Source organism: Danio aesculapii, chromosome 15 (assembly GCF_903798145.1).
Source record: "Danio aesculapii chromosome 15, fDanAes4.1, whole genome shotgun sequence".
NCBI lineage: Eukaryota > Metazoa > Chordata > Actinopteri > Cypriniformes > Danionidae > Danio > Danio aesculapii.
The window spans coordinates 19,374,754-19,392,148 of NC_079449.1; the positions used below are offsets into that span (position 1 = coordinate 19,374,754).

At 33.3% G+C, this 17,395-nt stretch overlaps 1 protein-coding gene across 2 annotated transcripts; it reads left to right on the forward strand.

Annotated features, from left to right (window-relative positions):
- Positions 1–5,376: 5,376 nt before the first annotated feature.
- tsku (tsukushi small leucine rich proteoglycan homolog (Xenopus laevis)) lies at positions 5,377–15,783 on the forward strand. Of its 2 annotated transcripts, none has more exons than XM_056473597.1 (2): positions 5,377–5,611; positions 13,621–15,783. In XM_056473597.1, the coding sequence occupies exons 1-2, from the start codon at positions 5,561–5,563 to the stop codon at positions 14,668–14,670; spliced, it is 1,101 nt and encodes a 366-aa protein (XP_056329572.1). In that variant the 5' UTR covers positions 5,377–5,560; the 3' UTR covers positions 14,671–15,783. The 2 variants fall into 2 exon arrangements, with proteins under 2 accessions (XP_056329572.1, XP_056329573.1); XM_056473598.1 differs by lacking the exon at positions 5,377–5,611 and adding an exon at positions 10,998–11,092.
- The last annotated feature ends 1,612 nt before the right edge of the window (positions 15,784–17,395 follow it).

The window sequence follows — 17,395 nt, forward strand, 5'->3', positions numbered from 1 at the left end:
CTTCACGAAACATGAATTTTTATCATAAAAGAATAAATTTGACATATACAATTTAGTGTGGGCTATTTATGAATATAAACATGAATTTACATTTGTATGCTTTTGTATAGTTTTGTTCAAGGTCTAAGTAATTCCTCTCCATTATATTATATTATATTATATTATATTATATTATATTATATTATATTATATTATATTATATTATATTATATTATATTATATTATATTATTCATTCATTTATTTTATTTTCGGCTTAGTCCCTTATTAATCTGGGGTCGCCACAGCGGAATGAACCGCCAACTTATCCAGCACATGTTTTACACAGCAGATGCCCTTCCAGCTGCAACCCATCACTGGGAAACACCCATACACTCATTCACACACATAAACTACAGACAATTTAGCTTATCCAATTCACCTACCACGTGTCTTTGGACTGTGGGGGAAACCAGAGCACCCGGAGGCCACCGTGATTTATTATATTATATTATATTATATTATATTATATTATATTATATTATATTATATTATATTATATTATATTATATTAATTCATTTGAATTTTTTTTTGTCACAGCAGAACAGTTTTATGGATTTGCTTCAATCAAAAAGATTCAAACATCCATATTATAAAACTGGCTTGGTTCATTTTTCAAAAGGTGACCAAGAAATAGATGAATTAAAATGTACTTTTGATTCAGTAAAAAAAAAACATACATTTTAAAAATTATTTATATTTTCATGTTCTCATTTTTTTGGGTTCACATTTAGAGTGGATCCACCTGTTTCCATCTCTCCATGGAGACACGGTGGTGCATAAGCGTTTAGGCAGTGTAATTAGGCATTTGTGTTGGTGTAGCTGTGATCGGCCCACATCAATTGAATTTGCACAAGGTGTACAGGGTATAATTAAAGTTAACGAAGGGCGCTCCCTTGGACGATCCCTAGAGTTCATCTACATCTGCCTGCGTCAGATAAACCTCATTTACACCAGCAGCACAATGTTTACCCTTATAGAGATATAAAACAAACAGAGACGGACTGGTGCTCATGCAGTTGTCCCGTCGCAAAATTCAACACAAAATTGAGCAAATGCCGAAAAATTCTAAGCGATTTTACACAGATGTGTCTTGTGAGGTTATAGCAAACTGCATTCAGCCAAAGACCATGTGAATAGTCTATGTGCGCTGAATCAATTGCTAAGCTTTCGGTTGTTTATGATATATAGGGAGAAAGTACATTTAAAAATGGCTTAACTTAATGGCATAATTTGTGGGGGGGTGGAGGGAGCTATTATATATTTGTTAGCTATTTATATTTCCATAGATATTTTTATAATAGTGTAGCAGACTAAAAAGTATACAATGTATTGCTCTAAATCTTGCAGAAATCGGTATTTAGTAAGGTGACATACAGTTGAACTCAGAATTATTAGCCCCCTTGTTTATTTTTTCCCCCAATTTCTGTTTAACGGAGAGAAGATTTTTTTCAACACATTTCTAACCATAATAGTTTTAATGACTCATTTCTAACAACTGATTTATTTTATCTTTGCCATGATGACAGTAAATAATATTTTACTAGATGTTTTTCAAGACACTTCAATAGAGCTTAAAGTGACATTTAAAGGCTTAACTAGGTTAATTAGGTAAACTAGGCAGGCAAGGGTAATTAGGCAAGTTATTGTATAACAATGGTTTGTTCTGTAGACTATCGAAAAATATATATAAAGCTTAAAGGGGATAATAATTTTTACCTTAAAATGTTTTTTAAAAAAATTAAAAACAGCTTTTATTCTAGCTGAAATAAAACAAATAAGACTTTCTCCAGAAGAAAAAATATTATCAGACATACTGTGAAAATTTTCTTGCTCGGTTAAACATCATTTGGGAAATATTTAGAAAAAAGAAGAAAAAATCAAAAGGGGGCTAATAATTCTGATCTCAACTGCGTGTGCTTATATTTATGATAAATTCTCTGTCATTTTTTTGCGGTGGGCAAAACAATGCAAGCAGTATGCCCTGTAAGTATGCTATGCAATGCCCTATAATGATAATTGATTGAACAGTTTAATACAGTACTTTATAATGTATTTTCAAGTTTGCATGTTCTCCCCGTGATCGCGTGGATTTTCTCTGGGGGCTCCAGTTTCCACCACAATCCAAAGACATGCGCTATAAGGTGAATTGAATTAACTAAATTGAGCGATATGTGTATGAGTGCGTGTGTGAATGCGCGATTGTATGTGTGCTTCCCAGTATTGGGTTGCAGCTGGAAGGGCATCCCCTGCGTAAAACATATACCAGAATAGTTGGCGGTTCATTCCGCTGCGTAAGAATAGATTTATTTTTTTTTATCATTTAGAGTCATTTGTGTATCTTAGTGTTTCCTCAGAATTTAGATGGTTCTTAAGATCAAACAAAAAAATAGTATTTTCACAGCAAAACAAAAAATGCTGTAAATATTGCTTCTAATTTTGAGAAAAGCTGCATTAAAGTCAGATATTTTAGGTCCCAAAAATCTGAAAATGTCCCATGGAGTCCATTAGGGACTGTGTTTTATACCATGTGGCTGTTAAAACTTGAACTTGACTTTCTGACTGATGGAGTGACTTTGGGGATTTCTGATTGAGCTTAACGCATTGGGTGAAGGCCTGTGTGTGTGTGTGTTTGCCTTCGGGTCACTATCCAGATTTTGTGGTGGGAGTGAGAGTGAGAGAGGAGAGGTAGAGAGATGTGCTGACCCATTTCCAATAAGCCCCTGAGCTTCTTACGTGTTACACCTTGACACCTACACCTGCCCTACAACCAGAAACAGAGGATGCAAACTCAGCAGCCATGGCCTGAGGAAATACAGATGATATTACAGCAGTCTGTGGCCATTAATAATAATAATAATAAATAAATAAATCTATAAAGGAAACCAATTAAAGTGCATGGTCTGTGAAACGTTTACAGGATTGATGGGCTGATTAGACATTATTAAGCATTGTTGAAATTGCAGTTTACATATGTTCTATTACAGACCTGTAGCCAGGTGGGGTTTGGGTGGTTCGAAAGACCCACCCCCCCTTCTGACAAAGTCCAGAATTTGGACCCTGAATAATTTGGTTTATTTGTCCAATTTTTGACAGTATGCCATCATAAATTATGAAAATAGCCAACAAAAGAAGGCTCTAAGAAGAATAACCAATAAAATAACCAATAAAAGAAGGCTTTTATTATTTATATGGACAAATTCTGACTGAGGAAATGAGCTGGCCAGTTTGTTACTTGCCTATAGGCTACAGTTTTTATTTTAGTTAATTTAGTTTATTTTAATTCATTATTTTTTCATTTTAAGTTTTAACAGATTGCCAATTTGTTTGTTGTTTTTTTATGATGGATGATAATAAATTAACGTTTAAAAATAAGTATTTTTTCATATTTCAAAAAATTCTAATCTCATTATATATAAAACTGCAATAACTTAGTTTAATGCACATTTGTAAATAAACACATTTTTGTTAAAAAAATAATAATAGTATGATAAGCACTTTGACAAAAATGTAGGAAATATTTTTGTTGCATCAAAAAGTGTGGTCATGATAACCATCCGGCACAAATTAATGCTTAAAATGTCACTAAAATGCAGTATTTGAACCTTGAATAACTGCAAAGGTCCACTCTTTGAGAAAAAGAACCACCCCTTTTAATAGGCTGGCTACGGGCTTGTATTATGTGGATTATGATTTATGATTTATGAGTGGAGATGGTTTGGTGGCGTAGTGGGTAGCGCTGTCGCCTCACAGCAAAAAGGTCGCAGGTTCAAGCCTCGGCTGGATCAGTTGGCATTTCTGTGTGTTTGCATGTTGTCCCCCTGTTTGCGTGGGTTTTCTCTGGGTGCTCTGGTTTCCCCCACAAGTCCTATAAGTGAATTGGGTAAGCTAAATTGTCTGTGTGAATAAGAGTGTATGGGTATTTACAAGTGATGGGTTGCAGCTGTAGGGGCATCTGCGTAAAACATGTGCTGGATAAGTTGCCGATTCATTCCACTGTGATGACCCCTGATGAATAAAGGGACTAAGCCGAAAAGAAAATAAATGAATGAAAAAATGATTGTTTTTCTCTATTTATTGAATTGAGGACAATTGTTTCTGTGTTATTTTACTGCCCTCTAGTGGATGAAAAATCTATGCACTCTTTTCATGGATTCTCATTTAAAATGAATTAGAACTGGGGGTTTCAATTTGGGGCCCACAAGAGAAAAATCCAAAATATATATTATTAAATAATTGAATTAATAAAATAAAAATATGTTTAAAATAAGGAAACATTAAAAGAAAATAAGCGCGTAAATGTAAAAAAATATAATAAAATAATTATAATTAAAATAAAATAATTAATGCTAAATGTGCTTAAATAAAGTTAAAATATATAATCCAAAGTTGTATTGAAAAAGATTTTTAAAAAATGTATTAAAACAAACAAATAAATAGTACAAAAATATACATAATAAATATATTCCAATATATTAGACGTTTTATTAATCAACAAGGATGGGGATCATTCATTCATTTTCTTTTCGGCTTAGTCCTAATCAAAGCATCACCACAGCGGAATGAACCACCAACTTATCCAGCATATGTTTTACGCAGCAGATGTCCTTTCAGCTGCAACCCATCACTGGAAACACCCATACACTCTCAATCACAGACATACCGCCCGGATGGGGATCAGTCATGTCTAAAAGTTTGAAGAGCCCTAAATATGTAGACTATAAAGATTAAAGTAGATCAATATGTTTATTTTGAGGTTCAAATAATAATAAAATACATTAAATATACACATTGTCATTTTTTTGTAATTTGAAGGCTGTTTAAAACAAACGGATGGGAATTTACAAGATGAACAGTGATTAGTTTTATTCTGTTGTTGGCAGTTTTCATTTTCAAGAGTGACAATAATTTGCTTTGACTTCAGGATAATTGACAGAATAAAATAAACAATTCATTGATTAAATCATACTTAAAAATAAAACTTATTCTCAGAAGTACCTCAGAAAAAAAATTTTTATATGTAGAATACAGTCGAAAAATGAATATTTGTGGAAAGTTACTCCTCGAATGTTCATTGATATTTTAAGTAATATTTTAAATACATCATCATAATTAGCTTTGCCTAAAGTGCAGTGGACAATATAAAATATAACAGTCGTGTGTTTAATTAAAATAAATAAATAAATAAATAAATAAATAAATAAATAAATAAATAAATAAATAAATAAAACCATTCAGAAACGCTTTGGAAAAGTTTGATTGTTGCAGTGGTGTGCTTTGTCCGCTAGAGGCCGCTGCTGCAGCTCTGGGTCTAGACGCTGGTGGGCGCGGATTAACCAACATCGTTGAGTGAAACTCTAGACGAGTCTGCTTGCGGTGGCGTTTATCGCTTCATCTTCTGCGGCGAGACTGTAGCTGATACATCGACAAAATCACAACCCTAACATTACCGCAAACGAGCTCGTTCGCCCAGCGACAAAACGCCCTGGATATGACAGTCACCAAAGCTGAAGGCTTTTCCGATGCTGGCCTGGAAAAGTAAGAGCTCTCCGGCAGACAAGTCGCGGCACATGGTAAGTTTTACTAAAAAGCAAAAGTTTTCTCGTGTGTCTCACAAACTTCCTTTACGGATGGTTCTTCTTTATGTCTGCTTTATTTTGACAAAATCAAAATGATGTATGTTCATTCCTTCATCTCAAGTAGGTCGCGTAATGAGGAGTAAAGATGCACAAGAGAAGTTTACTTTATATAACGTTATTTGGGGGTTTATGGCATGACACGTTCGCGTTTGCTCAACACTGTCAAGCCTTTACAAAGTTTCTTTGCGATTGTTTTTTTTTTTTTTTTTGGTGGGTAGATTTTGGCTGTGTCTCAAAACTCAGTGAGCTGTTTACCTATGCAGTACCTGTGATAACCGAAATGCTGGCAAGTTTGGCCGTTACAGTACTTTGAACCAAAACTAACGTTAATCTGTTATAATGATTTAAGGACCATTTGTTTGTTTGTTTTGTAGAAATTAGCCACAATCAAAACAATGTTCAGTATAAAAATATAATTAATTTATTATTGTAGTTTTTATATTTAGCTACCTAATTTTGTTCTATAGTATTATTGATGATGTAATATTTAAGATTACGAAATGGTTCCAAGTTGTTTTGGACTTTTTGCTGTGTAATTGTCATACATTTTGTGCAGACAATTAAATGTCAAGCAATTCAATTTGACAACTAATTGGTAATATATATATATATATATATATATATATATATATATATATATATATATATATATATATATATATATATATATATATTTTTTTTTTTTTTTTTTTTAAATTAGCATTTTAATCTGGCTAAATTATTAATATCGCTTTTATTATTATATTATGGCAAAGAATAAGTCATTTTCATGGTCTTATAGTGAAATAACTCAACATAAACAAAGGGGTCCAAGAGTAATGTTAATTTTCGATGGAAAACTGAACTCTTCATATATATAAATAAATAAATAAATATATATATATATATATATATATATATATATATATATATATATATATATATATATATATATATATATTACCAGTAAGCAAATAAGCTTATTCTGATCACCAAATCTGCATTTATTTAAAAAATACAGTACAAACTGTAAAATTGTGAAATGTCATTGAACTAAGATAACTGTTCAAAAGCAGTTTATAATTAAATGTAATAATTTATTCCAGGGATTTTAATGACCAATTTTCAGCTTCATTACTTCAGTCTTCAGTCACATGATCCTTCAGAATTCACTATAATATTAATCATTATTATTAATATTTTATTATTAATGGTAATAGTATTAAAAGCAATAATGACATCACTAGAGTAATACTTTTGTACTATCTTTTGCTTGCAAACAAGATACAATTTTCTATAATGGTTTAAATATATTTTAATAGTTAAAATAATTTCCAGTTTAACACTAAATCCCCCCAAACCATAATTAAAAAAAATACTATTATATAATAATATAAGGAAGATCTTAGACTTTCTTGGTCTACTTTGACATTTTTTATTTCTCCGTTTCCTCATCCAGTGCCATTAACAAATCTAATATATATATATATATATATATATATATATATATATATATATATATATATATATATATATATATATATATATATATATATATATATATATATATATTTTTTTTTTTTTTTTTTTAAATCATTGATTTGCATTTGTTTATGTGTTTACATCTGTCTTTTTTGCACAAATATTATCTAAAAAAAACTAGAATTAGATAAAAACTCATCTCTGAGATAATCCTCACAGTCCTATTTCTAACAACTGCGCTTAAATTCCTCTACTGTATGTTTCTGACTCTCTCTCTCAAGCTATAAACAGTTGAGTAATTATGTTGTTTCCTGTTAGAGGAAGAGACATTAGCATTGTTAAGCCCTCTTTTCTTTAGAGACCCAGCAAATGGTGCCATTTGTAAGTAGACCTGAATAAAAAATGCCAGTCAAACTGAATAATCTCTTTACCTGTTAATTGGGTACTGTTTTAACCCATCAACAGTGATACAAGAAGATTACACATGGCCTGCAACCTTTCCCAGTCTATGTATATTTTAAACCCCTGTTTGTTGAAGGAGAGCTTTGTTGCATAACAATGTGATAAGGCTATACATGAGCTTTCTAGGATATGAGTGTCACCTGATATTATATCAACTGTACTGTAGTCGACACGCATAAAAACAGCACTTTAATGCACGTCTGTAACATGCAATTGAAAAGTTGCACAATATTGTGAAGTTTGCACCACAAAAGCTACCTGGTATACAAAAGTCGTATTACTAAACAGTTTGAGACGTTAATCTCCCATTAAATCGGACCCCCCTTAGAGTACTGCATTCTTTCAGCTTTATTGGATTAGGCTGTCTGCCGTCTGCTAATTAAATTGGTTAAGAACCAACTGTAGTTCTCCTGTACTGTGGCTGTGTTAACTGTACGTTGGACCACTTTCATGCAGACTCAATGGGGAGTCTCACAGAGCCACTAAAATGGATGGTGTAAAAGTAATTTCCCACATTTGGAAGAAAGATGAATGGTTTAAATATGTAGCTGTTAAACACTGACAGTGATTTCTCTTAAAATACATTCCACTTAGACTTCAGGTATTTAAAGGAGCGACTCTACAATGTGCAACACCTGAAGAAGTTCATAACCCCTGTCGCACAGGCAGATGTCGACATATGCTCTTCTAAAACATGCATCTACAAGCTGGAACATTCCTTGCCTCAATCACTGTGCCAATCACTTCTTGCCATTTTTGGCGCATTTGTATATATTAATTTATATTATATATATTAATTTATAGTATATATTAACAGTGATATTTTAATTTACGGATATCATACCGGCAGAAATATTGGCCCTCCTGTGAAGTTTTTATTCTTCTTTAAATATTTTCCCAAGAATGTTTAATAAAGCAAGAGAATATTCCCAGTTTGTCCTATAATACTTTTTTGTCTGAGAAAAGTCTTATTTCCTTTCCTCTGGCTGAAATAAAAGCAGTTTTTACTTCTTTTTTTTTTTTTGTACAATATATTTATTACTTTTTCTCAGTTTGCATATCACAACAGATTACACAGTTACAGAATAATCATCATGAAGACACAGCGAACATTTTACACCCTATTCTCCCTCCTATCATCCCGTTCCCAAAAAAAACTTAACAAAAACAATAACAAAAAAACGGTGGGGGATATGCTTAAATCAGGTAAAGAGTGTTTCCCAAGTCTATGATTAGAAAATGACACTACCCTACTACTCCCTCAGAGCTTGTTCTTGTTGTAGCAGACTGACATTTTGTTTCTGTTTGACAACCATCCTCAGTGAGAATTTGGCCATTTGAATAATAAGATAAATTTAAACATAATAATAATAATAATAATACAACTTTTGGTCTTTCAAACCACCTTGACTACACGCCTGACTATTTAATTTAATTTAATAAATTGTATATAGAGAGAATTAATTAATAATATATTTTAATAGCAATTAAATAATTAATAAAAATATATAAAATATCTAATATATATAAAAAACAATATTCATTCTTGGAGGGGGGATTGTATTCACTCGTTTCCAGTCCCCACCAATGGCAAACCTACGCCCTTGAATTAATCTATTAATGCTTCTGAAGTGGCTGACGGCATCATCCCACTCATCAGCACTTTTCTGTTTGTTTGTTTTTATTTTATTGTGGGCGTCCCACATAGTTCGGTCACGCAATTCTTTTTTTTTTTTTTTGCAGAAAAAGCTCTTCAAATTTCTTCAAAATACACAAATACATTTTAACCCCCCCTCCCCCTCCCCCCAAAAGCATCCATATTCAGTTAAACAGGTAAATGTATTCGGTCGCGCAACTCTGATTGGCCAGAACGAAAGTGTGCTCAATCAATTAGCTTGTAAGACTTGTCACACACAGACAGCAGTCATGCATTTGCTCAGGGCAGCATATTGTTGCGATTTGCTAATTGCAAGAGGCTGCGTTTCAAATTGCGATTGTGATTCGATTTTGACTAAATGCACAGCCCTATCGTCAATCTGGCCGATCCCATGAACCGATCAGAAGTGTTTGTTTACAAGTTTACTGCACGAAAAGCAAGTGGCATATGTGCTCATCAGCAGCGTTACAACACGTGAAACAATAAATGAGGTGTGTGGGCGTGGGCGATCTCTGCGCTCCCAACACAGCAGCTGTCCAAAGCTGCGATCATTCTGCTATCAATAGTTGGAGATGAGCAAAATATTTGAACAGCCTTGCTAATAAACTTGTATTTAGGCCTTTTTACATATAAGAACGGAAAGTTTATTGCAAGTTCACTAGAACTTGCTGTAAATATTATGGAGAAAAAGAACGTAAAATTTTTTTTTACTTTAATATATTTAATAACATACTTGTTGCAATAAACAGTAGTTTATAGGCCTATTTTCTTTTAGGAGAGAAGAAGTAATGGATTATAGGTGTGCATTTGAACTTTTTTTTTTACATCAAATATGCACTCCAATCTTTTTCTTCATGTTGAATTCTTCCATCTTTTGGAATGATTTATTATGTTTTATCTAACCTGACTGCTTCAGTCATTACACTAAATATTTATAGGAGACATGTTTAAGGGATATATTCAATGTCCTTAATTAGGGTGAGATCTTCACTTTATCATACTTGAAGGGAAAATGTGCTTTATGCAATAGCAAAGTTATATAAAGGTTGAAGCATCAGAATCAGTATTTTTAAAATACTCTTGATTCACATGATTTTATTACTTTAGAGAGTTAAAAAAATCCAATAGAACACTGTAAAAAATGCTGGGATCCACAAAATCCACACAATGGGACAAGATGAATGAGTTAACTTATTAGTCTTTACAATATTAAGTAGACTGATAATAAAACAATTAAGTTATCCCCAAAAAAACTCAAGGTTTGTATTGTTTCAGCTCTTTTTATATAAGTCATTTGAACAAACAAATGTCATTTTTTAGAGTGAATAGGGTAGCCAAGCATTTCATCAGAATGTTTACTTGATTAATTTAAAACAGCACTGTTACACCCTAACAAAGGCATCACTAGTTATTCTGTAACTTAATTATTTTCATTGTACCTATTACGCAATCATTTATGTAAGAAGTAATCATTCAGTTGGCACGCTATCTCTGTTTATCACTATCATATTATTATTACACGCAATCAAACAAACTGATTCATGTTCAGTCATTTTTGCATTCTCTTTTGACCTGTTTTATAATCAAGTTAACCCATGCCCAGATTCAGCAGTTTTATTTGTACTCAGATCTGGAGCCATGTGTTGAAAGAGGTTTAAGTTCAGGTCACTTAGTTAAACAAAGAGCACATGTTAGGGGCGGTCCAGTGACGAAAAGTCATCAGTAGAGTATGGTGGAGCGTTTATAGATTTCAGCTGCAGTTGAAGAGGATGCTTCTACCTGCGTGACACGTAGATCTTCTACCTGCTTTGTGAAGCTGTACTTGATGAAAACGCGTAAGCAAGATTTACTTTATGCAAACTGTAAATATGAATTGATGGTGTAATTTTATTTTCACATGTATAGACTTTTTTTTGGTAATTAATTAGATAATCAATTTTATTTGTGTGTGCAATTTAAGCTATCCAGTATAATTAGCAATATATTCCATACTAATTAGGTTTGAGGGTTGAGTTTTTTTTAGGAAATATTCAAATTTATCAAAATAATAAAAATAAGTGACCGTAAATATGTTTATAATGTTGTTAGATATTTCTATTGTAAATAAATGCAGTTTGTTTTCATTCTATTAATCAAATGCATTTGTATGTACAGTATCATTGCTCCACAAAATATTTTCTTAATAAGCTTAGTAAAATGCTTAAAAGCTTTTAGTTATTTTTATTATTATTTCACAATTTTACAAGGACTTACTTCAAAATACTTAATAAAGGGTGATTGACTGTATATTTATGTTAGTATGTTTTTATCGATTGGCTGTTTTTCATATATTTATTGATTGAAAAGAAAGGAGGCATACCACTTTATCTAGAGAAATGTCAGAATATTATGTAATGAAAAAATAATTACTTGGACTTAATCATTGCTAATACTGGTTTGTATGCATTACAGCCAACATCTTTTGAGTTTCATTGTCCGTTGTCATCTATTCATTAACTAATTTATTATGTGCTTAAGTTTTGCACCCTTGTAATTATAAGTTGGTTATGTAGATGAGAAAGCCCAATTAAATAGGCTCTTTGATCATAAGAATTAGGTCAAATCCTTTGAGAAGGTGTGGAAAACCTCGTTAAGTTGCTCTAGAATAGAAGTGTGTATAGTTTTATGCTTTTAGTATATTGATGAATAAACACAAACCCAGAGTGACAAGCATGTACATGCTGCTGTAAATGATTGATGATGATTGGTTTACTGAATTACTGTATGTAATGAACATACACTAATCACCTCAAACCTCTCAAAGAACCCTGAAGTAGGCTTATTGTTCAATTTTGATGTTATCTATACTATGCAAGACTCTTAATCAACAGTTAAAACAGGAAACTTTTGTCCCACTTTTGACAATCCATTTACATAACATCAGAGTAAGAATTATACATTATACTACCAACTTTTTCGGTAGTAGTTTTTTAATACATATTTCAGTGAATTAAATTTATGAATGTATTTAAATTACATCCAATTTATTAATAAAATGTATATACGTTTTCTGTGTTATGAGAGATATTTAGTGACTATTTAAGAGGTAGGTCAAACTATACAAATGTCAGGGCAATAGCCTAGTGGTTAGTGCGCCGACATATGGTGCAGTAGCAGGTCAGGGCATCCCGAGTTCGAATCCCAGCTCAAGGACATTTCCTTACCCCCCTTCCCCCCTATCCAACTTTGCTTCCTGAAATCTTAAAAAAATCTAACTATCTATCGATATATATATTTTTTTCTTTTTTTTTAAGGCTACATGCAGATATAAACACCTTTTTTTTTTTACAAGAAACTTGTTTTGTGAATACTTAAGATGTCAATCGGTGCTCTATAACTGCCAGTTTCAGACCATTGAATGGTATTTTTCCTACTATTGATTGGCGCGATTGAATGCATCACAGTAGTATGAACCGTTATGGGGCAAGTGGTCAAATGTATATTTATATTATACATTTTTAATTATTAATATTTAAGAAAGCTAATATTGAAGAAAGCTATTTCTTACTATGAGGGGGACCCCCAACCCCCCTTCCCCCCAAACACCCCAATTCTATCATTTCTGTGTAAACTTCAAAAATGTGATGTGAAATTGCTTACATTGAGTGTATTATGTGTCCAGTCTGTTTATGTGTGTAGGTGTTTAGGATTCCTTTACAAAAAAACATCACTAACTATTGGCCTGGCATGCATAATGGTGTTTTTAGGCATTTTCAAAAATGTGACAAGTGAATTTACCAAGGGAAACAATTTTTAGTACTCCACTGTCATTTAATGCACGTTAAACTTATTATTTTAATTATTTGATTTAATTATTATTTAATTATTCCATTATTAATTATTTTATCTAGCATTTACAATACAACTAAAATGACTAAATTTGTATATGTACATAATAGTGTATGTGGCACAAATAGCTTTATCAGAATAGTATGCACATATTGTACATGCACTTCCAGATGGGAGACACTTGCACATTTAGTTTTTAGGAGTAATAAGGTTATCCACAGTGTGAAGAGTACAACTCTAGCAAGAAAGAATACAAAGATGTTTTTTTCACACAAAAAGATTTCACACTGATGGACCCCTGTAGGCTAGGAGAGCTAATAACATGTATTATAAGTATTAAAATGCCTGTATACTTCAACTATGATAGCTTATGCATAAAAAGGAATTAAGACTATAGGATATTTTTATATTGGTTTTGATAAAAACTGATTGTTTAATACTCTAATTAATTTCTCTTGTTATGTGATTGGTTAATTCTGCTTTGAGATGATTACATTTATTAATCCCGTTTATGTTTGTTTGTTTTTTAATATAGCTCACCATGGCGTCACTGCTGTGTCTCTTCTTCTCTTTGCTTGGCCTGGCTGCCATCGGTGCTGTGAAGAACTGTCATCCGCAGTGTCGGTGTGAAGTGGAGACCTTCGGCCTCTTCGACAGCTTCAGCCTCACCAAAGTGGACTGCAGCAGAATCGGCCCTGGAAATACCCCAGTGCCAATTCCTTTGGACACGTCCCATCTGGACCTCTCCCTCAACTCTATCACCTCCATCAGCGACACAATGCTTTCTGGACCGGGTTACACCACCTTAGTCAGTTTGGACCTAAGCAGCAATCTCATTGCACAAATCAGTCCCAAAGCATTCTCCAAACTGCGTTACCTTGAGACGTTAGACTTGAGCAGCAACGCTCTCGAAGGTCTCAGCGACGGCTGCTTCACTGGACTCCCTCTGGTCGAGCTGGACCTGAGTGAAAACCAATTCAAAGAGTTCAACCTTGATCTCTTCACCACCAGGACACAGGATTTACCAATAATGGTGGACTTGTCACGAAATCTTCTTACCTCCATTTATAGGAGAACACCAGGCCATCCGTTGTACATCAAGAGTCTCATGCTTGCAGGAAACCAATTGAAGACGGTGCCGAAGCTTGATGGGATTCCACTTCAGTATCTTAACCTGGATGGAAATCTCATCTCTAGCATTGACACAGGAGCCTTTGATTTGCTGACAGAATTGGTTCACCTGTCTCTCAGCAGCCTGTCCGAACTGACCTTGATTCATCCAGGTGCTTTCAGGAGTCTAAAGAACCTGCAGGCTTTAGACTTGTCCAACAATAGCCAACTCAAGACGCTGAGCCCCGATGTTTTTAGCGGACTCGTCTCTTTACAAGAGCTGAATTTGTCCAATACTGCTGTCACACCATTATCAAGGACCGTTTTTATGCAGATGCCAAACATAAAGAGTATAACTCTAGGGCCAAACGTGCATTGCTGGAAGACACACAAGCAGGGACAGTTTCACAGACAGATTGGACAGGCCAAACCCAATGATATACTTACCTGTGACAACGCAGGACTGATCTTATGAGCCTGAAGTGCCAAGGAAAGACTTATTTTCTCATCTCTGTGCCTTAATAATATCTTATCAGACTTTTGTAGTTTAAGATTGCATCGTATTTGCACATTGTCTGCCAAACAAGGTCCACCATTTTACTTGTTCGTCACATTTCAGTATATCGCAATGACTTGTGCACTTTAGTTACCACATTTCTGTTCTTCTTCTTAAAGTCAGTTGAGATTTGCAGTGTGTTGTCAGCTCTGATGTGATGTGTTTGATTTGGTTTTGTTCAACACAGAACTTAGTCTTAAAGTTTCTTTAGTTGTGTGCGAATATACACCAGTTTTGAAGTTATGGTACCATAGATAATAATGAATTTAACAGTATTCAGTTCACCCAAAAATGAAAAGTTTGCCATTATTTACTCACCTTCACTTGTTTTGGACCTGTTTTTTATTATTATGATGATGATGATGAACACAAAAGAACATTTTGTGAATGTTGGAAATGTGTAGCCTTTCACTTCGATAGTGTTTTGTTTCCTACTATGGATGTTGATGGCTACCATTTTCCAACACTCCTCAAAATACCTTATTTTGTGTTCAACGTAAAGAAGAAATTAATGAGGGATTGGAACTACTTGAGTAAATGGTGATGAAATTTCCATTTTTGGTGTAAAACATCCCTTTAAATTTACACCAACACATAGTTTGTATTTATTTATTATTAATTTACAGTGAACCACAAACACAGAGCAATAAGTGAAAGTGTTTTACTTGTTTAAATTGGAGCTTTTATATAGAATCACAAAGATCAAAATGACTATATAGAATTTACATTTTAATGCTAAATCAAAATTCTTAATTCATCAGTTGAGTTACAAACTACAAAATAAAATATTCTCTACACATCACTCAGACTGACACTTGAGGGAAATGTAACGTTAACAAGTTCACATCCTTTTATAATTCCTAAGTCGTCATTTCACAGACGTTTACATGATATTGCTCTGAAATTTTGCACTTTTGATGTTCTTTTAAGATTTGTATGGATTTTTAAAAAAAATGCATGATGGTTGTTCATCATGCGAGATGTTTTACGTTTGTACAAAATTATACTCCTAATAAAAGATAATCAACTTTACGTCTGTAACAGCACGTTCGTGGATCAGTCTTGTGATTTAATGTTCACTTCCCTAAATTGTTTTCAAACCTCCAAAGTTAAGCCAGGTCTGACGTGCCTTTCTGAGTCACGTATTGCGTTTAGTCATAATAAAGGCCTCGCTGATGTGGTTCTCTTCAGCCTAGACACTCAGTCAGCCATGATTTGTTTATAAGAAATACACCCAGTGTTTTATCCCACACTTTTCCTGACGACAACAAAAAGGAATTATCCATTTACTCAGACCAACCATGGACAGCAGTTTTGGGCAGATAGAAGACTGGAACAGATGACTTCAGCCTGTCAAGCTTGAGCCTTATAGGCCTCACAGACCAAGTATTCATATATCCCCTTAGCTGCTCTGAATTATTGCCAAGATCCAGCTCTTTGAAATTCTAGGAGACTAATGCCAGAAACACATCCCCCTCTTCTTTTCTACACAAAAGCTTAGTGGAAAAAAAGGTTTACTTAAAAGCTAAACTTTCACTTCAGTGTGCACTGTCTGCCATGCTCTGGATAAATACATTACATAAATAAACTGAGGCCAGTGAGGAGCAAACAGTCAGTTTTATCATGACATTGTCCACATTTTTCTGTGATTTCTCTTTGGCGAACAGGAATAAAGTCTTTAAAAGACACTATAAATGCAAACTAGATTGCTGTTGCCTGAAGAAAATGTCTGCGCTGTAAGGCAGCAAACAAGCTTTGGATTTATGGAAATGTAACAATCACAATTTAGCATGGTTTAAAAAAAAGAGGAGCAATTAGGATCTAGTAGTGTGTGTATTAAGATGGGATCATTTGCAATGTTGTTTCTGCCAAATAAACAAACAAAAAAGAGAGATTTTAGTTTTAGATCTCATCATTTAGAACAGTGCATTTTGTACGTGTGACATTTACTTCTTGCAATCCAGTATTACAACTCTTAATTTAAGTATCAGAATTTTGGGGGGAAGGGGGTGTAGGTGTTTAATCTTGGCCTAATTTGTCCACTGGCCTCTATCCCTCATCGCCATCCCTATATAATAATTGGCTTTATTACTCTGTCTCCTCTCCACCAATCAGCTGGTGTGTGGTGTGCGGTCTGGCGCAGTATAGCTGCCGTGGTGTCACCCAGGTGGATGCTGCACACTGGTGGTGGATGAGGAGAATCCCCCCAATGTGTAAAGTGCTTTTTGTGTCTGGAAAAATGGTACATAAATGTGAGGAATTATTATTATTAAATATATTTTAAATTAGTTTACAAATACATATATTAATTATATTTACAAAAATGGTCAATTTATTTGTAGAAAATATATCATTTTAATATTATTAGCAAATATTTTATTGTAATTTCAAAATACATTTGCAAGAAAATATGAAGGGTAAATATATATTTAAATATACGTAAATAAATGGTCAACAATTTTTTGTAGAAAATATATTTACGTACATTTATTATTAAATATATTTTTCATGTATTTTGACATGTATATTTTATACATGTATCTTCGAAAAAACTTGCTTTTTTCAGCCAGACAATTGTCTTGCCATTTTTAAGGCAGTTCATACAGTAGGTCCATACAGGATTTGTTTTTCTAAAAACACAAGA

Excerpts from the sequence above, each read along its gene's own strand:
- tsku (XM_056473597.1), top strand. The coding sequence starts at position 5,561 with ATGCTGGCCTGGAAAAGTAAGAGCTCTCCGGCAGACAAGTCGCGGCAC. Across the intron at positions 5,612-13,620 it reads CAGACAAGTCGCGGCACATG|CTCACCATGGCGTCACTGCT; the intron begins GTAAGTTTTACT and ends TTTTTAATATAG.